This window comes from Rhinoderma darwinii, chromosome 1 (assembly GCF_050947455.1).
Source record: "Rhinoderma darwinii isolate aRhiDar2 chromosome 1, aRhiDar2.hap1, whole genome shotgun sequence".
Classification (NCBI taxonomy): domain Eukaryota; kingdom Metazoa; phylum Chordata; class Amphibia; order Anura; family Rhinodermatidae; genus Rhinoderma; species Rhinoderma darwinii.
In genome coordinates, this window is record NC_134687.1 from 291,258,435 (window position 1) to 291,281,195 (window position 22,761).

General features: G+C 41.4%; 1 protein-coding gene across 3 annotated transcripts in view; it reads left to right on the forward strand.

Moving 5' to 3' along the window:
• The window catches only part of HAUS8 (HAUS augmin like complex subunit 8), a 178,193-nt gene extending 170,547 nt beyond the window's left edge, over window positions 1-7,646 (forward strand). For all 3 annotated transcript variants that reach the window (XM_075825313.1, XM_075825314.1, XM_075825315.1), the window contains exon 11: window positions 7,227-7,646. In XM_075825313.1, the coding sequence (XP_075681428.1) occupies window positions 7,227-7,359 (133 nt within the window). In that variant the 3' untranslated portion in view covers window positions 7,360-7,646. The remainder of the gene's footprint in view (window positions 1-7,226) is intronic.
• Window positions 7,647-22,761: the final 15,115 nt, after the last annotated feature.

The window sequence follows — 22,761 nt, forward strand, 5'->3', positions numbered from 1 at the left end:
CCCATTCACCGAGATTCTTGCCCGGGGGTTGGCATACAAAAGGCGAATCCATTTTCTAAAATTTTTCCCAAAGCCCATTTTCTCTAATACCATAAACAAAAACCTCCACTACACTATCAAATGCTTTGCATGCATCTAAAGAGAGGATAGCCTTCCCACTCTCTTCCGTTTTTTTTTTTAACTTTTGCATTTCCTTCATTTTTGTGAAACTTATTTTTTATTTCCACTAGGGTACTTGGACATGCAATTGCTTAATTGTTTCAATAATATGCTGCACTTTCTTATGTAGTGCAGTGTATTATGCCTTTCAGTATAAATTTGACAGACCATTCAACTGGCAGACCACAGGTCACATTGACCGCCATCTTAGGGGATAAATGGCCCAAATCGTAATTATCTCCGATCCCAGTCATTGCAGCAGTGTCTCAGCTGTAATATAAAGTGGACACCCGCTGGGCACACCATCCCCGTGGTGTCCATTTATGGTACTCGGTGCTCAGTGACATAATTGTACGGTAGATGGTGCCCTACTTTGGACTTAAGAACCACCCCATATTTCAAATCGGACTTCAATTCATGTGGGAATAATGTGGTATTCTTTTACTTATCCTAGTGATTCTGAGATTGTTTTTTCTCCATAATACATTGTACTATTTGTGGTAAATTTGGGTCAATATGTTTACTCTTTATTAATTAAAAAGAAATCTGAGATTTAAAGAAAATTTTGAAAGATTAGCATTTTCCTAAATTTGAAATCCTTCATCTAAAACAAATGCGTAAATAAATAAGGGTTACCATTTGTCTTCTTTCTGTAGGCATCATTTTTTTATTTTTTTTTCAGGTTGTTATAAGGTTTAGGCTCCGTTCCGTTCACACACCGTTTTTTTTTTGTTTTTTTTTGCAGGCTCACTGAGCTACACTGTTCCCGTAAGTCCCAAATTAGTGAGTGGCAGTTACGGAGGCAGCAGCGTAGCATGCTACACTGTTTCAGCAACTACTATTCAGTTCTATGGGACTTATGGAAACCGCGTAGCTCAGCGACCTACGTTGTTTCCTTCTTTATGGCTGGACTTCACCTGCTTTAGCCACAACACAGAGCGGCAGAATGATTTAGGTGGCCCCGTTCTAGAGATCCTGTGTATATGTCATAAATGTCCCTGGTGGGAAACCCCTTTATAACTGCCCTCTCATAAAACTTTTGATATGTCATAGTGACATGCCAGAAGTTTTGATCGGTGAGGGTCTCAGACATTTTAAGTGTTTTATGAAAGAGCAGATACTCTTTAAAAGAAAAACAGAGAATCTGTTTGCACAACATCCTTAAGACATAACATTCAGCTTTTATAAATCTTTATAAAATGTTGAATATTTTTACAAATACTTTACTTATCCTTTTGAACTTTGACTCTATCTGAACAGAGAATCAAGCAAATTCTAATAAAAACAAAAGCAGTAAATGAAAAATGTAGCTGGATTCCTGTTAAAGGCTATGTAAACCTTTTGAAAAGGATTATTTTATTTTTTTTTTAATACAAATGTCCGTGTGTTTGAAACTTTTCTTTTTATAATTTGTTTTTATTAAAAATTATTTTTACTTTTTGATATACAGCTGCTTTGTAGCCTGTATACAGAGCAGCTGTATAGTTCGCTAAAAACAGAATCCATCAGTCCCGCGGACTGACATTGAAGTTCATAACTTAAATGTGATAAATAACAGGTGGATCCTGTGTCGCCAAACACACTGATTTGAGCTTTTTTACATATAAAGAAAAAACTTTTCAAAGGTTTACATAGCCTTTAACCCCTTCCCGACATTTGACGTATCCATATGCCAAAGTCGGGTAGGGGAAGTATGGAGCGGGCTCACGCAGTGAGCTCGCTCCATACGATGCCGGTGTCGGCTGTATGTTATAGCCGATACTTCAGAGTAACTAGGGGCACCGCGCTCGAGCGCACTCCAGCTAGTTTAACTCGTTAAATGCTGCGGTCAATACCGACCACAGCATTTAAATCGTCAGAAAGAGGGGGGCGACCCCCTCTAACAGCTCATCGCGCCCCCCCTCAATGCAATCGCGGGGGGGGCTATGGCTGCCTGGGGGCCTAATGAAGACCCCCCCCGGTCCGCCATCTTTGTACACCTATTAAGCCCTGCCTCCGGCAGGGATTAATAGTTGCCTGTCAGGATCACGATATACTACAATACATTAGTATTGCAGTATATCGTGCAAGCGATCTAATGATCGCTGGTTGAAGTCCCCTAGGGTGACTAATAAAAAAAGTAAAAGTGAGTTCGTTTTTTTTTTTAGTTTTTTTTTGTGTAAAAATAAAATAAATAAAAGTTAAAAAAAAAAACCTTTTCCCATTTTCCCCCTAGAGCATAGTAAAAAAAATAATAAATAAACATGATTGGTATCGCCACATCCGTATAAGTCTGAACTATTACAATATATCATTATTTAACCCGCACGGTGAACGGCGTAAAAAAAAAATTGTAAACGCCAGAATGTCTATTTTTTGGTCACCTAATCTCCCACAAAAAATGAAATAAAAAGTGATCACACCGTCGCATGTACCCCAAAATGGTATCATTAAAAACTACAGCTTATCCCGCAAAAAATAAGCTCTCATACCACTTAATCGACGAAAAAATAAAAAATTTATGGCTCTCGGAATTTGGCGACGCAAAATAAATTTTCTTTTTTGCACTTAGGTTTTTACTTGTAAAAGTAGTAAAATATAGAAAAAACTATATATATTTGGTATCTCCGTAATCATATTGACCCACAGAATAAAGTTAACATGTTGTTTTAATTGCACAGTGAATTCCGTAAAAACGGCGCGCAAAAAACCATGGAGGAATCGCTGTTTTTTTCATTTTCTACCCCACAAATATTTTTTTCCCCGTTTCCTAGTACATTATACGGCAAAATAAATGGTGCTACGAAAAACTACAACTTGTCCCGCAAAAATATATTACTTCCTAGAAGGTTTTTTTTTTTTTTACTCTAACTTTGGGTGTAAATGTAAAAAATTAGAAAATGACAGTTCAAAATCTGTAAAGGAAAATTTTGCTAATCACAACTATGACATTGTTTGAGTTTTTAAAGGAAAAGTTCATTTAATTATAATTGTAACAAATGTAGTTCTAAATGTTCCTTGACATAAGGTAGGTTTTTACAGAGCATTAATATTCCCTGTATAGATTAGTACAAATTACTGTTCTTTCTTAGCTATTTAAAAAAAAATCTTCAATGGGATTACATGTCAGGAAGTGTGTGTGTGTGTGTGTGTGTGTGTGTGTGTGTGTATGGTTCCCACTAGTCGCAGCGTTGCCTCGTATGTCTTTTATTATATGCACATGTAATGTTAAATACCTTTGTGTCAAAAAAGAAAAAAGTATAGAAGGTATGATACCTTTATTGGCTAACCATAAAAGTTCTATATGCAAGATTTCAGAGCACAGAGGCTCCTTCTTCAGGCAATTTACAAATGAACGACTGAGAAAGATAAGCCGGGGCAATAAAACTGAGGTTATAGTGGTGATCACTTAGGAGATAAGGGATCTGTAGTCAATCTGATGGGGGATGTGACGTGTCTCCATGTAGTGGCTCATAAATCCAGTTGTTAGATTGAGACCTTGTGTCAATGACTGGAATTTTGTCATCCGCTTGAATTCCAAAATTGTTCTTTCTCTGTTGTTTTTAAAATGACCCTTTAGTATTGGGACCTTTAAATCTGGCAAACTGTGATCAGGTCCAGAGAAGTGTTTTCCCACGGGTGCATCGATGTTTGATGACAAGGTGTTGGTACAGGTCTTGCATTTTCTACTGTTGCAAGGAAAAGTGCCAGTCTCTGATGGTGATGAGAGGGCACTTCTGACCAGGAGATTCCTTAGGTTTGGTGGCTGTTTGTATGCCAGGAGAGGTAAATCCGGGAAGATTTCCTTCAGTTTATTGTCTTTGTTGAATATAGGTTGCAGATCAGCAGCAATTTTCCTCAAGACGTTCATTTGTGGGTTGTATATGACCACTAGGGGCACCCTACTTTTGCATTCCTTCTTTTTGTACTCCAGAAGATTGCTCCTTGGAATGCTTGTTGTTCTGTAGATCTGATCATCTATAATACGTGGATGATATCCCTGTTGTAAGAATGTATAACTCCGTGATAGCAGTTGTTGTTTTCTGTCTTCATTGTCTGAACAGATCCGTATGTACCGCAGAGCCCGGCTGTAGATGATGGATTTCTTTGTGTCTCGGATGGAAGCTGTTCCGTCTCAGATATGCTGGACAGCCTGTAGGTTTATGGTAGATTGTTGTTTGTATGGTATTGTTTCTCATGTATATGGTCATGTCCAAGAAATGTATTTGAGATGTAGAGTAGTTGAGTGAGTTTGATGGTAGGATGGAACTTGTTGAAGTTTTTATGTTCAGAGCCTGTCCAGATTATCAACAGGTCATCAATGTACCAGAAATATGCTGGAGGTTTAGTGGCACAGGTTGATAAAAACTCCTCCTCTAGTTTGGCCATGAACAGGTTAGCATATTGTGGTGACATTTTGCTACCCATAGCGCTTCCCATACATTGCAGATATATGTCTTTGTCAAATAAAAAATAATTGTGATGGAGTACGAACCTGATGAGTTGTGGGGCTGGCTCTGTTGCTAGATTGTTCTTTTGAAGAAAGTGTTGGCATGCGGCTATTCTCCACATCTATAGTTGCCAATATTGTTCCCTCTGGTAGTGGACAAAGGGCTGAGAGTTTGCAGAGCAAGTCTGTGGTGTCCTGGACATAACTGGGTGTGCACCTCACCAAGGGCTTTAGAAGATTTTCCACCCAGCCAGAAATATTCTCAGTTAGAGTCCCAACACCTGAAATGATTCGTCTCCCTGGATTGCCTTCGTAATGTATTTTAGGTAACATACCGGACAATCCCAGAATGGGTACATTCTACATAAGGTCCAGTACATTGTTTGACACAGCGTTCAAACTATTGATGATATGGACAAGTTCGTCTGTGTATTGTTTGGTGGGGTCTTCATTAAGCAGGGTGTAGTATTTTTTGTCTGAGAGTTGCCTGTGTGCCTCCTGGATGTAATCGGATGTATTCAGAATTACAACAGCGCCTCCTTTATCAGCGGGTTTGATGATGATGTCTTTGTTGGATTTTAGTGATTTTGTGCTGTTCCTTTCCCCCATGCTGAGATTGTGTGTTACTGTAAAGGATCTGCCAGACACAACTTCTGTGTCAACGCCCATAGGTAATCAGTCTGCACCTGCTTCTATGTCTGTGAGACTGACTCCATCTTCCACCACCCAGGATGGCAGGCTTAGGAGTGGGAGAGCCTATCACAGCCTGGCCAGACGGAGCTAGCTCCTGCCCTCTGTCTATGTATACCTGCCTTTCCTGTTCCTCCTTTGCTTGTGATTCTTCTCTGCTGGTTTCCTGGCCCTGCTGCATCTTCTTGAACTACTAACCCTCTGCTTGTTATTGACCTTGGCTTTACTGACCACTCTTCTGCTCTGCGTTTTTGTACCTCGCTCATCTCCTAGTTTGACTCGGCTCGTTCACCTCGCTTGTTGCTCTCGGTGTTCCCGTGGGCAACTTCCCCATTTCCCTGGCTTCTTTGTACCCTTGTCTGTTTGTCTGTCGTGCACCTATTGAGTGTAGGGACCGTCGCCCAGTTGTACCCCGTCGCCTAGGGTGGGTCGTTGCAAGTAGGCAGGGACTGAGTGGTGGGTAGATTAGGGCTCACCTGTCTGTCTCCCTACCCCGTCATTACAGTTACTTTGTGCTGTTGGTCCAAGATTTCAGATTTCACTTTTTTTATGAAGCAGTCTATGTAGTAATCCAGAGTTTGATTGTATCCAGGTTGTGGGGTCCAGTTTGTCGTCTTCTTTCTTGATGTTTCTTTTCCCATCCTGGCTTATATCATATCTGTTTTGTCAGAAAATAATTCTTTCAGCCGCAATCTGCGGAAGTATTCCTCCACGTCACTGCAAAACTGGGCTCTGTCAAGTAGTTTAGTGGGACAAAATGTAAGTCCTTTAGACAGAACATTAATTTCCATCTTTTTTGGTTCATACGGAGAGAGGTTTACAGAAGAGGATGGTATATCCAAATGGTTATGTGGATTTTGCTTCCCTTCTTGTATTTTGAGACCCGCTCTCTTCCTTAGTCTGTTGAGTTTCTTTTGTTTGCAGATAAGTTGATGTTGTAATTTATTGTAGAATTCCTTTAATACTTGCTTGGTTAGACTTGATCCAGGTCCTTGTATTGTATCATTTAGGGAATTAATCTCATTTTGGATGGTTCACGTCTTGTTGTAAAAAAAAAAAAAATCCAATAAAGCGATTCCGCAGTCTTTCAGATGATCTGTAGCAAAGTTTCTGTGAAAAGTGAGGTGTTGTAGGTATATTCAGTTGGATTCTTGATCATGGGGCCTTTGGGGATAAGATTCTCCTTTTTGCATCTGGTTAGGAAGAATATGTCGCTATTCAGTTGTGCCAGTTTCTTCAGTAGGTTTTTAAGATCCATCTGTGTTCGGTACATTGGGGTATCCTCCATTTTCTCGAAGTACATTAAAACATAGTGTAGCTCCGTGTTAGCCAGAAACGATATGTAATGTCAAATACGTTTGTGTCATAAAAAACGAAAGTGTAGTAGGTATGCACATAAAATTTGTATGGTATTAGGAGCTCTTTTATATAAGCCAGTCTACATTTTACGAACCATATTTTGTAAAGAAATTTCATCCACTCAAAATACTTAGGTTTATGGGAAAAGTTGTTTTAATAAAAAGTGTGTGTGTGTGTGTGTATATATATGTGTATATATAATATATATTTAGTTGTTTTTTTATGCAATTAAACTAAATAAGCAGCTTGTAAGGTATTAGCTCTGTGTATTGTCTAGGTTACCAGAGCGTTTGGTAGGATTAAGTATTCGCTGTGTTTATTGCTTTATGTGCCAAGTAATCCTGTATTTATAAAGTAAAGCACGCAGCTGTTCCAGATGAGTGATCAGCAGGGATTCAATGAGAAGGTGAAAATGTAGCACATTGCGAAACATAAAGCATTTCCTACAATAGCTCAGGTCATAAGATCTACATTAATTTCTGCCAGCCTGCGCCTCTCCAAGCATCATTTTAAGGTTTATGAAATTGCAGTCATAGCACTTCTAGATATATTCTGTATCAATCCCGTATCTCCTTATTTGTTATTACAGGAGTTTGCACCAAGTTCTGGACTTGTCTTGTAAAGTGAATAAAGAAGTATCTCTACAAAGCCAGAAGCAGGTGGAAGAAGATTCTGAAATGGAAGTTGTAAGGCAGTGGTATTTTGACCAGGCCAATGATTAAGCCCACAGTGATTCTGAACCACTTTTGACACAGATCCTTAACATTCAACAAGTAGTGTCAAATATTTTGTTATATAATATAGTTTCCCTTGAACATAGCATAGGATTTTATCTTACATACCATGGTGTCGTGGACAGTCTTCATCCAACCTGCACAGTGGTGGCATTGTGATTTTGAGGAACCTTCCTCTGAAGGGAGCATGTTCTAGAATGCGAATTCACTGAAGAGGACATTCCATTAGGGTATGTGCGCACACACTAATTACGTCCGTAATTGACGGACGTATTTCGTCCGCAAGTACCGGACCGAACACAGTGCAGGGAGCCGGGCTCCTAGCATCATACTTATGTACGATGCTAGGAGTCCCTGCCTCTCCGTGGAACTACTGTCCGGTACTGAAAACATGATTACAGTACGGGACAGTTGTCCTGCAGCGAGGCAGGGACTCCTAGCATCGTACATAAGTATGATGCTAGGAGCCCGGCTCCCTGCACTGAGTTCGGTCCGGTACTTGCGGCCGAAATACGTCCGTCAATTACGGTCGTAATTAGTGTGTGTGCACATACCCTTACCTGTGATAGAACATAAAATATAGTGCCCACTTTTTTTTGTTGTTTTGTCTTTGTTCTGTTAAATGCATAATTCTTTGTGCATTATTTAGTAAAGTAAACATGAAATAAAGTTTAATACAATACTCTAAGTATATACAATCAACATATCAAACTTCTGCTTTCTCTCCTTTACTAGCATCCATGCATAGTTCGAAATAAGTTTGTATACATCATGGAAAGCCACTGCTTCCCGCAAAATGTCATATACTTACGACAAATGGATGGCACCGGCTCAGAAGCTGAGTCGGTGCCGTCATCCCCGGATGTCAGCTGTATCTGACAGCTGACATCCTGCTGTAATGGCGGGGACGGAAGTAAGCTTCGATCCCCGCCATTTACCCCTTAAATTCAGCGGTCAAAAGCGATTGCTGTATTTAAGCTGTTTGTAGCTCATCGACACCCCAGCAATGAAATCGCAGGGGTGTCGGTGGCTGCAATGGCAACCGGAGACCTAATAGTGGCCTCCCAGTCTGCCTAGCAAGGAAATCTTTCAGCTCCCGCCCATAGGCGGGGCCTAAAAGGTTTCAGTAGCTGCCGGCAAGATAGCGCTGGCTCAGAAGATTGTTTTGACATCCACTTGTAACGGCAGGAACCGGAGTTAGCTCCCATCCCTGCCATTAACCCCTTAGATGCAGCGATCGCTTTATCTTTGTGGTTGTAAACAGATCGGCAGCTGTGCCCTGCAATCGCACGGCTGCCGACTGCTACTATTGCAACAGGAGACCGAACAATGGCCTCCTGCTCTGCCATTACGGAAGCCGATTAGGCCCCACCCGGAGGCAAAGCCTAATTGCCTTGCTATCAGTGAATAACTGACAGTTCTAATACATTGCACTACAGAGGTAAAAAACAATCTGACCGTTGGACCTTCAAGTCCTCTAGTGGGACTAAAGAAAAGTGTAAAAAAAAAAAAAAGTTGTAAAAAATATAATAAAAGTTTCAAGTAATAAAATAAAACACAATCGCCCTTTTTCCCTTATCAAGTCCTTTATTATTAAAACAAAATAAAAGTAAACCATACATATTTGGTATTTCCGCGACCGTAACGGCCTAAACTATAAAAAAAATTATGTTATTTATTCCACCGGTGAACGGCGTCAAAAAACTATGCCAGAATTTCTAATTTTTTGGTCACTTTGCCCACAAAAATTAAAATAAAAACTGGTCAAAAAGTCGTATGTATCCAAAAATTGTACCTTTAAAAATTATAGCTTGTCTCGCAAAAAACAAGCAAAAGTAATGGTTCTCACAACATGACGACAGAAAAAATACATTCTTTTTACAAAATTAATTTTGCTGTGCAATAAGTTGTAAAACATAAAGTGCTATGAATTTGGTATCGCCGGAATCGTACTGGCCTGCAAAATAAAGTTAACACATAATTTATAACGCATGGTGAACGCTGTAAAAAAAACAAAAACTTTGCCAGAATTGCTGTTTTTTGGTCACCTTGCCTTCCCAAAAACAGTCGCATGTACCCCAAAATGGTACCAATAATAACTACAGCTCACCCCGAAAAAAAAACAGCCCTCATACACCTAAGTCTATGAAAAAATTAAATTAGTTGAGGCTCCAATCATCAGGAAATAAAAATATGCAGATGTGCAGGCCCGAGGGGAACATTTCTTCTGTTTCAAGAGGCGATTCATCGGGACCCTAAAATTAGGGAACCATGCGGGGGAAGGCCCAAACATATCTGCTGGAAGCGAGTGTGCCTGTATTATACCAGGACAACACTTTCCCAACAAAATTCCCCAAACTGCAAATGTGCAGTGTGGACCAAAAGGTGGATAAGAAAGGACATTTATCAGTGCGACACTGACCTGTGCAGAAAGGATTCCTTCATAGCGTAACACACATCTTTGGATTATTTTACCCCATTATTATACCACCGGACTATACCCCTGATGTAATTGCCCAGCTTACATATGCCCCCGCATTATAAACTGAAACACCAGTAAAACTACTACCAAGCAAAATCCACGCTTCAAAAGCCAAATGGCGCTCCCTCCCTTCTGAGCCCTACAGCGTGCCCAAACAGCAGTTTACTTCCACATATATGACAACGCCATACCTGGGAGAACACTTTTAACAATTTTTGGGGTGTGTGTCTCCAGTGGCATTAGCTGGGCATGACATATTTGCAACTGAATTGGCATATCTGGGGAAAATCCACCATCCGCAGCGCATTCATTTATGGAAAATGCTCACTACAGCCCTTAATAAATGCCTTGAGGGGTGTAGTTTCCAAAATGGGGTCACTTCTCAGGGGTTTCTTTTATTATTTCACATCAGAGCATCTGCAATTGTGAACCAATACTTTGTAACTCCCCAAATTAAGCCTTAATTTCGCATGGTACTCTTTGACTCCTGAGCCTGGTCAAATGTCCAGGCAAAATATTAGTGCCCCATGTAGGGTCATTTTAAAACCGGGAAACACAGCATAATAATTAGAGAGCTGTCTTGTTATGGTGGCACAAGCTGGGCACCACATATTGGCATATCTATGGAAAAAAAAATCCCATTTTCACTTCGCAACATCAAGGGCACACTAATTTCTGCAAAATTAATGCGTGTTAACATTCTCACTGCACCCCTAGGTGAATACCTTGAGTGGTGTAGTTTCCAAAATGGGGTCCCTTCTGGGGGGTCTCCACTGTTTTGGTCCCACAGGAGCTTTGCAAATGCGACGCAGCGACCAGAAACCAATCCAGCAAAATCTACACTATAAAAGCGAAATGCTGCTCCTTCTCTTCTAAGCCCTTCTTTTCCCAAACAGCCGTTTATGACCACATATAGGGTATAGAATTCCCGAATAAGTCACACCATTTTGAAAACTTCACCCCTCAAAGTATTCAAAACAGCATTTAGAAAGTTTCTTAATCTTTTAGACGTTTCACAGGAATTAATGCAAAGTAGAGGTGAAATTTACAAATTTCCTTTTTTTTATTTTTTTTGCAGAAATTCATTTTTAATCCATTTTTTTTGTAACACAGAAGGTTTTATCAGAGAAATGCAACTCAATATTTATTGCCCAGAGGCCGCAGTTTTTAGAAATATCCCACATGTGGCCCTAGTGTGGTAATTTACTGAAGCACCAGCCTCAGAAGCAAAGGAGTACCTAGTGAGTCTTGGGACCTCCTTTTTATTAGAAAATATTTTAGGCACCATGTCCGGTTTGAAGGGCTCTTGCGGTGCCAAAACAGTGGAAACCCCCCAAAAGTGACCCGATTTGGGAAACTAGACCCCTCAAGGAAATCTAGGGGTATAGTGAGCATTTTGACCCACAGGTTTATTGCAGACAATATTGGAAGTAGGCCGTGAAAATTAAAATCTACATTCTTTCAAAGAAAATGTAGGTTTAGCTAATTTTTTCTAATTTCCACAAGGACTAAAGGAGAAAAAGCACCGCCACATTTGTAAAGCAATTTCTCCCGATTAAAACAATACCCCACATGTAGTCCTAAATGGCTGTTTGGACACACTGCAGGGCCTAGAAGGGAAAGAGCGCCATTTGGCTTTTGGAGCCCAAATTTAGCAGGAATGGTTTGCGGAAGCCATGTCACATTTGCAAGGCCCCCGAAGGGACAAAACAATGGAAACCTCCCACAGGTGACCCCATTTTGGAAACTACACGCCTTGAGGAATTCATCTACAGGTGTAGTGAGCATTTTGACCCCACATGAGTTGTATAGATTTTATTAGAATTGGGCAGTGAAAATAAGAACAATCCTTTTTCTTCAATAAGACATACCGTGTTTCCCCGAAAGTAAGACAGTGTCTTACTTTCTTTTTATCCCCAAAAGCCCCACTATGTCTTACTTTCGGGGTATGTCTTATATTGTAAAAAAATTGTCGAATTTATTTATTTTTTTTTTTCACAAACTTTATTTAACTGTTTTACATTTTTTTTTTTAGTCCCACCAGGGGACTTCACTATGCGATGTGCCGATCGCATATATAATGCTTTGGTATACTTAGTATACCGAAGCATTATTGCCTGTCAGTGTAAAACTGACAGGCAACCTATTAGGTCATGCCTCCGGCATCGCCTAACAGGCAGATGCTGAAGGCAGACCTGGGGGTCTTTGTTAGACCCCCGGCTGTCATGGAAACCCGCGATTTGTTTGCGGGGGCGCCGATCGGGTGACAGAGGGAGCTCCCCCCTCTGTCAAACACATTAAATGCCGCTGTCACTATTGACAGCGGCATTTAATGGGTTAAACTGCCGGAATCGGCGAGCGCTTCGATTCCGGCAGTTGCAGCAGGAGCAAGTGCAGGGGACGGCGCGGTGACGTATGGAGAGGGGGGCGGCGCGGAAGTGGGCAGGAGGCCGCAATACCCCCGTGTTTCCCCGAAAGTAAGACATATGTCTTACTTTCGGGGTACGGCTTATATTAGCCGACCCCCCTGAAACCCCCGATACGTCTTACAATCGGGGGTGTCTTACTATCGGGGAAACACGGTAGCTTTAGCTCGAAATTTTTCATTTGCTTAACAAAAACAGGAAAAAATGAACCCCAACATTTGTAAAGCAACTTCTCTGGAGTAAAGACTGTTACCTGCTCCCTGTTGGCCAGCTGCCATACCGCCAAGGCGGTACGGCCCAGTGGGTCCACGGACCCAACGTGACACTTAGGCTGGATTCACACGAGCACATTACGTCCGTAATGGACGGACATATTTCGGCCGCAAGTCCCGGACCGTACATACTGCAGGGAGCCCGGCTCCTAGCATCATAGTTATGTACGATGCTAGGAGTCCCTGCCTCGCTCCAGGACAACTGTCCCGTACTGAAAACATGATTACAGTACGGGACAGTTGTCCTGCAGCGAGGCAGGGACTCCTAGCATCGTACATAACTATGGTGCTAGGAGCCCGGCACCCTGCAATGTGTTCGGTCCGGGACTTGCGGCCGAAATACCTCCGTCCATTACGGACGTAATGTGCTCGTGTGAATCCAGCCTTAGTAAACAAAGTAAACACATGTCGGATTTCAAACTGTGCTCAGTCTCTTTTGAATGTAAGTTTATTTTCTAGTTACAGAGATTAGTATTAACCCCTTACCGCACCGGTACGTCCTGTATTGCAGTGCTTTAAGGCACCGGGACGTACCAGTGCATCCTGGCTAAAAGGACAGGGTGACAGAACTGTGCCGTCAACTGTTTATGACCGTTGATTGGCACAGTAACCAATCACAGCGGTCCCCGGCCGGCGATTTCTGTGATTGGTCAGTCACAGCAGACTAACCAATCACAGCTCCATGAGAAGGTGTATGTGATGGCGCTAGCTCAGAAGCTGAGCCAGCACCATCACCGCCGGTTATCGGCTGTCCGACACCTCGCTGTAATGGCCAGGACCAGAGCTAGGCTCCGATCCGGCCGATTAACTCCTTAGATGCAGCGATCGCGGAATCGAAGTGTCTTCTAGCCTGATGGCAACCATGATGGTTGCCACGGGCACTAGTGTCAGCTGTTTGTCACAGCTGACATCGCATTCGAACGGCAAGGACTGGAGCTAGGCTTCGATTCGGCTGATTAACCCCTTAGATGGCACCCTATGGTTGCTAATGGCAACCATCGGCACCTGGGGGGTTCAGATGGTTGCTATGGCAATTGTAGACTAACAATCACTTCCTAGTACGGAAGCCCATTAGGCCCCGCCGGAAGGCAAAGCCTAATAGGCTTGATGTCCGTGGATAGCTGGCCACTCTAATACACTGCACTATGTAGGTAGTTCAGTGTATTAGAATAGCGATCAGGGCTCCATGCCTTCAAGTTCCCTAGTGGGACAAAGAAAAAAGTTAAATCCAGTTAATAAAAATATTGTAAAAAACACCAACAACCTTTTTTCCCATAATAAGTCTTTTATTATAGGAAAAAATGGAAACCATTTAAAAAAAAGTACACATATGTGGTATCCCCGCGTCCGTAACGACCCGAACTATAAAAATATCACGCTATTTTACCCGCACGGTGAGCACCGTAAATAAATAAAATAAAAACCGATTCCAGAATCGCTGTTAGTCACTACCCCTCCCAAAACAGAATAAAAAAAGGGATCTAAAAGTTGCATATACCCCAAATTTATACCATTAAAAACTGCAAACCGTCCCGCAAAAAACAAGCCCTCCCACAGCTTTTTTTACGGAAAAATAAAAAAGTTATTGCTTTCAGAATATGGTGACACAAAAAATAAATAATTTGAAACAAAAGTGATTTTATGGTGCAGACCCTGCAAAACATAAGAAAAACTATCTACATCTGGTATCGCCGTAATCGTACCGGCCCGCAGAGTAAAGTAAAATTGTCATTCAGAGCGCATGGTGAACGCCGTAAAAAAAAAGAATAAAAAAACATCAGAATTGCTGTTTTTTGGTCACCTTGCTTGCCAAAAAAATGGAAAAAAAAGTGAACAAAAACTCGCATGTACCCCAAAATGGTACCAATGAAATCTACAGATTGTCCCGCAACAAATAAGCAGGAAAAAATAAAGAAGTTCTGGCTCTCAGAATATGGCGATGCAAAATGTGCAGAGTGTCCAAAAGCGGATAAGATCTGGCACCATTTATCAGTGCGACACTGGCCAAAGATCTATGAAATATTATTTATTTACCGCATTATTATACCCTCTATTATACCCTGATGTACTCCGGACAGCTTACATATGCCCCCACATCATAAACTGAAATACCAGCAAAACCCCAAACAAAACTACCACTAAGCAAAATCTGCGCTCCATATGGCTCTCCCTCCCTTCTGAGCCCTGCAGCGTGCCAAAACAGCAGTTTACGTCCACATATATGGCATCACCATACCCGGGAGAACCCGCTTAACAGTTTGAGGTATTTGTCTTCAGTGGCACGAGCTGGGCACAACATATTGTGCACTAAAATGGCATATACCTGTGGAAATTTGCAATTTTCACTTTGCACCAGCCGCTGAGCATTCATTTCTAATAAAAAATAAATAAAACCTGTGTCGTCAAAATGCTCAATACACCCCTTAATAAAATGCCTTCAGGGGTGCAGTTTCCAAAATGGGGGTCACTACTTGGGGGGTTGTTTTACTATTTGACCCCAGAGCCCTGCCACTGTGGGCTAATGCTGCGAAAATCACCAAAATAGGCCTCACATGCGCCTTTCATTCCTAAGCCCTGTCATATGTCCAGGCAAATGATAAATGCCTTGAGGTGTGTACTTGGGTATTGTCGTACTCTGGAGACATTGGGTAACAAATTGTGTGTTGTTTTTTCTCCTATTACCCCTTGTGGAAAAAAAATTGGGTGCAAAACTACATATTTTTGGGAAAAAAATAATTTTTCATTTTCACTGCCTCATTCTTATACAATCTATGAAGCACCTGAGGGATCAAAATGCTCACTACAACCCTAGATGATTACCTTGAGGGGTATAGTTTCCAAAATGGAGTCACTTCTCATGGGTTTCTACTGTACTGGTATCTCAGGGTCTCTGCAAATGCGACATGGCGCCCTAAAAACAACCAACCTAAATCTACATGCCAAGTAGCACTCCTGCTATTCTCAGCCCTGCCGTGTGTACAAGCAGCAGTTTATGACCACTTATGGGGTATTGCCGTACTAGGGAGAAATTGCTTTACAATTGTTGGGGCGCTTTTTCTCCTTCCTTGTGAAAATTAAAAAAATTCAACATTTTAGTGGAAAGAATGTAGATTTTTCTTTTTACTGCCTAATTCTAATAAATGCAGCAAAAAAACAGTGGGATCAGAATGATCACTTTACCGCTAGATAAATTCCACGAGGGGTGTTGTTTCCCAAATGGGGTCACTTTTGCAGGGTTTGCACTATTTTGGCCCCTCAGTAGCTTTGCAAATGTGTCATGGCATCGCAAACCATTCCAGCAAAACTTGAGCTCAAAGTCAAATGGCGCTCCGTCCTTTCTAAGCCCCGCCGTGTGTCCAAACAGCAGTTTATTACCACATATGGGCTATTGCTGTGCTCAGAAGAGTTTGCTTTACAAATGTTGGGGCGCTTTTTCTACCTAATCTATTGTAAAAATGAAAAAATTTGAGTTAAAACTACATTTTATTAGAAAAAGTTAGATTTTCAATTTCACGGATAATTCCCATAAATTCTGCAAAAACCGTGTGGGGTCAAAATGCTAACACTACCCGTAGAAAAATTCCGTGAGGGGTGTAGTTTCAAAAATTGGTCACTTTTGGGGGGTTTCCGCTGTTTTGGTCCCTCCACGGCGTTGCAAACACGACATGGCGCTGAAAACAATTCTAGCAAAATCTGCTTTCCAAAATCGAAATGGTGGTTCTTCCCACTGTGAGCCCTGCCGTGGGTCCAAACAGCAGTTTATTACCACATATGGGGCATTGCCGTAATCTGGAGAAGATGCTTTACAAATGTTGGGGTGTTTTTTCTAATTTATTCCTTGTAAAAATTAAAAATTTCAATGTTTGTTTTTTTTTTTTAGAAAAGTTGATTTTCATTTTTACAGACTAATTCCAATAAGTTTAGTAAAGAAAGGAAAAAACAGGAAACCTCCAGCTCACCTTGTATGCAGACTTGCACTGCTTGTCGCGCTCGGTTCCTCGTGTCGGCACACGATCAGAGGTAGAAGCAGAGAACAGAGATTGGATCCAGCGCCAGTTGTGGATAAAAAGGAAACTTTTTCCAAGTTTTATTCAATTGTTTAAAAACAAAATCGGCAGGATAATTTCCTGGTACAGAGGGAGGTTCAATGGAATTGTTAGCCTACGCGTTTTAGACGCCTCCTGCGTCCTTACTCATGGCTTATGCTAGAGTACTGACATGTGCTTCTGGGCTTTGTATCCGGTCCAACATGTGTCTCCTGATTGCATTCCAGGTTGAGGAACCCCCATGAACGCAAACAAGAGCTGTGTACAATGCTGGATTCCGTCGGGGAGATGTAAGAAACCTAGAATGATGAGAGGGTGAGTATTTTGAATATTCTAAACTGACAAGATAATTCCCTTAATTTAGTTTATGGTCACTGTTTTTGGCCGTATTATCATAATGTATGTATATTAAATTGTGATGACTGGAGTCACCTACACGGCCGGTCTGGTATCCCTGATTGCGTTTTAGGAGAAACACTCCCGGAACGCGACACAGGTTGGAATTTATTTTTGGTCTGCAGTTCCAACAGGTGGAAAAAAGGTTTTATATGGACTGGATAAGGTTATTTGTAGGGAAAAATGCTTGATTTGGAAAGTTTGTATATTGTGGGTTGCATATTCTTGCAGTTATTTAAAAATAACTATTTGTCCATCCATGGCTCCGTGGGAGGTACTTTAAGGGGAGGGAGAATGCTTTGCTCCCTCTGGTGGCGGGACAGGTGGTACTCACATACAAACGATATCGGAATTTGGCTATAGGGATTCCTCCTGATGGCCCATTAGTGGCGATATCTCATAATGTGGACTTTCCGCCGGGGAAGCAGCCTACCTTTTTGTCTAGACCCTCATCACTGACGTTTCGTCATGTTCTGACGGACCGGGGTTTGAAGTCCTTTGAGGCACTTGTCCTGGAACCAGAGCGATCATGGTTGGGCGCTGGTATTTTCTGCGGCTACAGCACTTCTATAATACGAATAGGGAGAGGCTCTCTTTGAACAGAGATCTAACACCGGTAGAGCAGCTATGTGTTGCGACTTCCCCTCCGGCACGGGCCATTTCTCTTCTCTATAAGTGTTTGCAAGAGTTACATAATGAGGTTCCGCCTTCCTATGTGAAAGGGTGGGAGAGAGAGCTTTCGTCGCCTCCTTCGTCGGCGGATTGGGCAAAAGCTTTCAAGCTGTGTCCTAGTTTCTCCATCTCCTGCAAGGCCCAGGAAACGAACTATAAGATTTTGTCACGATGGTATAGGGTCCCAGCATTGCTTCATTCCTTCTACCCGGACGTACCGGACAAGTGTTGGCGGTGTGGCAGAGTTGGGGGTACGATGCTGCACATTTGGTGGGAGTGCCCGTTGATTCATCCATTCCTGACAACGGTGGTGGATCTTATACAAACAATCACGGGCCAAGTGCTCCCCAACACCCCGGAGGTGTTGCTTCTTTCCTTGCTCCCTGGAGCGATTAAAAAATATTCGAAAACACTGATTAGTTTTCTGTTGATCGCAGCCCGCACAGTGATTCCACGGTTATGGAAAACTAGTAGCGCACCAACCATCACAGAATGGTTTCAGGAGATTTTATTGCTGCAGAGAATGGAGGAGGCAACACAGGCCCAGCGAGAATATCCGAGAGAGGAGAGATTGGTCTGGCAGGAGTGGCAGGAGTTTTGTGAGTCGGATGAGTATCTCCTCTATGCATAAGCTTTATAGGATATAACAGGGGGGAGTGTTGGCCTGATCTGCCTGGAGGTTGAGAGTGGGAGGTGGGTCCTCTGGTTCTGTCTGCTTTCCTTTTCCTCTTTCTGCTGTGGAGTACGTAATTGATGCTTCGTCACATGCTAGGGTACCTTGCCGCCTGCCGTGGTGCCCACCGTTCTGGATGCATCTTCAATATCGAGGGTAATGTAGTCATATGTCCTCGATGCCCGGGCATCCTGTCCATTGTATTAATGTCGCCTCTGCTGGTACAGAGGTCCATGTTGCATTATATAGATGTGTTGTATGCATATTATGGCTTGCTCGTTATTTCGTGCTTTCAGCGTGTTTTTTGCTGATTTATGATGAAAGATGGATGCGTATGTTTTCTACATTGCTGTATTCCACTGGCTTGTTATGATTTCTTTGTGTTGAAAAATACCCAAAAATAAAAAATGTTAAAAAAGAGAACTATTGTGTTATGTTTTCATAATTTTAGCGGTACATGAACCCAGGTAGTCAGTAGAAACTCATGAAGCGAAGTAAAAGGAAATATAGATAGGATGACTAAAAACATGCATATCAAAATATGTGCGTGTGTTGCGGTTTAAAAACAAACAAAGGGAGACAATTGTTAGGTGCTGGCAGGTAAAAATTTGTACTGTTATAGTTGCCAAAGTTTTGGACATGCCAAAAGAGAAGGCTTTTCCTGTTTTGTGTTTAGGTAATAAATGCAAATTGTATTGTGTTGGAGGAAGAGAAGTCTGACGGGTGTAATGGACATGAATCTGTTTTGATTGTATGTCATTATGTCTAACCATTGAGAAGCTTATTATGGACACTGCTCTGGTGACTTACAGGTAAGTGAACCGAAGTAGAGTCTCGGTATCTATTGCAGTATGTTTAATAGTGGAACATCAGTTCTTTTTATAAATTCAGGCTGTCTGGAACTCGTGTTTTCAACCTATAAATCCAGTATGCTTCTCTCCCGTGAATTTTGTGTTTGAGGTCCCCTCCTCTTTTGGGGGTATGTACTTTTTCTATTGCATAACATTTTAGTGTCTTCACTGCTCTATTGTGGTGATAGATGAAGTGCTTAGCCGCATTTGAGATGTTAGTAATGTTGGGGTTCCTAATGTAACCCAAATGTTCGAGTATTCTGATCTTGAATTTTCGGCTGGTGTATCCTACGTATTTTAAATTACATTCGATCACATAAATAACCGATTCCGTATTGCAATTTATGTTCTTTTGTACTGTAAATATGTCAGTATTGCTTGAATTGGAGAATGTTTTTGTTGGAATTGCGTAGGAGCACACTTTTTGCATGGGTGATTACCACATTTGAAAAAACCTTTGTTTTCCAGCCAGGTAGTTCTGGTTTCGTTTGTGGTGAAAAAGTGAGGAAAGTAAGCTACCGAGCGAAGGTGCCTTCCGGGCCGCTAATCTGCATCCCCCCTTGAGAATGGTCCGTAAACTGTCATCCTCCATCAAAATGGGTAGGTATTTATTTACAATCTTTTTAATTTCAGAAAATTGGTTGCTCTGTTGTAGGACCAAAGTTGGCTTATTGGGGGTCTGATTTCTTGGACTGATTGGACTGTTGGAGTAGGTTGACTCTAGGTGGGTTCGCGGTGATATCTGCTCTATTGAGGGACTAGTTAGGGTAACCTCTATTGTGGAGCCTGTCACGAATTTGTCTTTGTTCTGTGATGTATTGATTGTGTGAGCTGCAGTTTCTTTTAACTCGGTACATCTCCCCAACAGGAATGGACAAGATGGTCTGCTTTGAATGGTTACTGTTTGCATGCAGTATAGTGTTGCCAGTTATGGGTTTACGATACGTTTTTTTTTCTATTGGTGTTCCCTCTACTCCTTTCCGTTCCAAATCTAGAAATACAATGTTGCTTTTATCACAAGTGTGAGTGAATTTGAGATTATATGGATTGTGGTTGAGAAACTCCACAAATGTAGGTATGGCAGACACATCTCCGTCCCATATGAATATATGAATAGGAGATCGTCTATGTATCTGTCATACCACTCAATGTTGTCTTCGAAAGGGTTGTTAGTTGAGAAAATGAAGGATTCTTCTCACCATGCCATGACCAAATTTGCTATGGAAGGGGAGAATTTAGCTCCCATGGAGACGCCTTTTAGCTGTAAGTAAAATTTACCGTCAAACTGGAAATGGTTATGTAACATTAATATGTCTAGAATATATATTTTAAAGCTTTTACTGTAAGTGCTGTGCGTGGCTAGATGATGTTTTAAAGCTGCATATGCGACCTGGCGTGGAATACATGTATATAAGGAAACCACATCACAGGTTAACCATACGTGGATTTGTTCCAAATTTTATTGTGGAGGGAACATAGGACATCACGTGTGTCTTTAAGAAAACGTGGTGTTCGTTGGGCCAGCGGTTGCAAGAGTGCATCCAGCCACTCTGATAATTTTTCTAAGAGGGACCCAATTCCTGATACTATTGGTCGCATTGGTGGAGGGGTAATATTTTTGTGTATTTTGGGGAGGGCATGTAGGATTGGCATGATTGGATGTTCAACATTAATATACTCTAACTGCTTTTGTGTGATGAATCCACCTCTTAAACCTCATTTAGTAACTGTTTCATTGTGATCTGTATTTTTTCTGTAGGGTTATTATCCAGTAGTTTATAGGTATTTTCGTCTGACAGCAGATCTAATACTAGTTGTTTATAATCATTTTTATTCATGACTGCTATACTGCCTCCCTTGTCGGACATTTTGATAATCAGTTCTTTATTGTCCTTAAGTGATTTAACTGCTGTTTTTAATCTGGTGGGAAGATTGGACTCTTTTCTTTCTCCTTTAAGTCTGTCCGATAGATCTTGAAGCTCCCTTTCTATCACCGTTTGGAAATGGTCCATGGATTCAGTCCTCGACATGGTGGGATAAAATTTAGGGTTGGTTGTATTGAAATTACTTGAGGTATTAATCAATTGATTTGGATTGTCCGTGCGTAGACTTTCTAAACATGCGACAGTGTTAAGTTCTTGGAATGAATTTATTTGGGACCATTCTTTTCTGTTCCAAAATTCTTCAGGGAGATTGTCCTGCTTGGTTGTTGTAGGTGATATCTACCCACGTATGGTTAACCTGTGATATGGTTTCCTTATACATGTATTCCATACCAGGTCGCATATGCAGCTTTAAAACATCATCTAGCCATGCACAGCACTTACAGTAAAAGCTTTAAAATATATATTCTAGACATATTAATGTTACATAACCATTTCCAGTTTGACGGTAAATTTTACTTACAGCTAAAAGGCGTCTCCATGGGAGCGAAGTTCTCCCCTTCCATAGCAAATTTGGTCATGGCATGGTGGGAAGAATCCTTCATCTTCTCAACTAACAACCCTTTCGGAGACAACATTGAGTGGTATGGCAGATACATAGACAATCTCCTATTCGTATGGGACGGAGATGTGTCTGCCATACCTACATTTGTGGAGTTTCTCAACCACAATCCATATAATCTCAAATTCACTCACACTTGTGATAAAAACAACATTGTATTTCTAGATTTGGAACTGAAAGGAGTAGAGGGAACACCAATAGAAACAAAAACGTATCGTAAACCCATAACTGGCAACACTATACTGCATGCAAACAGTAACCATTCAAAGCAGACCATCATGTCCTTTTCTGTTGGGGAGATGTACCGAGCTAAAAGAAACTGTAGCTCACACAATCAATACATCACAGAACAAAGACAAATTCGTGACAGGCTCCACAATACAGGTTACCCTAACTGGTCCCTCAATAGAGCAGATAACATCACCGCGAACACACCTAGTCAACCTACTCCAACAGTCCAATCAGGCCAAGAAATCAGACCCCAATAAGCCAACTTTGGTCCTACAACAGAGCAACCAATTTTCTAAAATTAAAAAGATTGTAAATTAATACCTACCCATTTTGATGGAGGATGACAGTTTACGGACCATTCTCAAGGGGGGATGCAGAGTAGTGGCCCGGAAGGCACCTTCGCTCGGTAGCTTACTTTCCCCTTCTTTTTTCACCACAAACGAAACCAGAACTACCTGGCTGGAAAACAAAGGTTTTTTCAAATGTGGTAATCACCCATGCAAAGTGTGCTCCTACGCAATTCCAACAAAAACATTCTCCAATTCAAGCAATACTGACATATTTACAGTACAAAAGAACATAAATTGCAATACTGAATCGGTTATTTATGTGATCGAATGTATCGAATGTAATTTAAAATACGTAGGATGCACCAGCCGAAAATTCAAGATCAGAATACATTTGGGTTACATTAGGAACCCCAACATTACTAACATCTCAAATGCGGCTAAGCACTTCATGTATCACCACAATAGAGAAGTAAAGACACTAAAATGTTATGCAATACAAAAAGTACATACCCCCAAATGAGGAGGGGACCTCAAACACAAAATTCA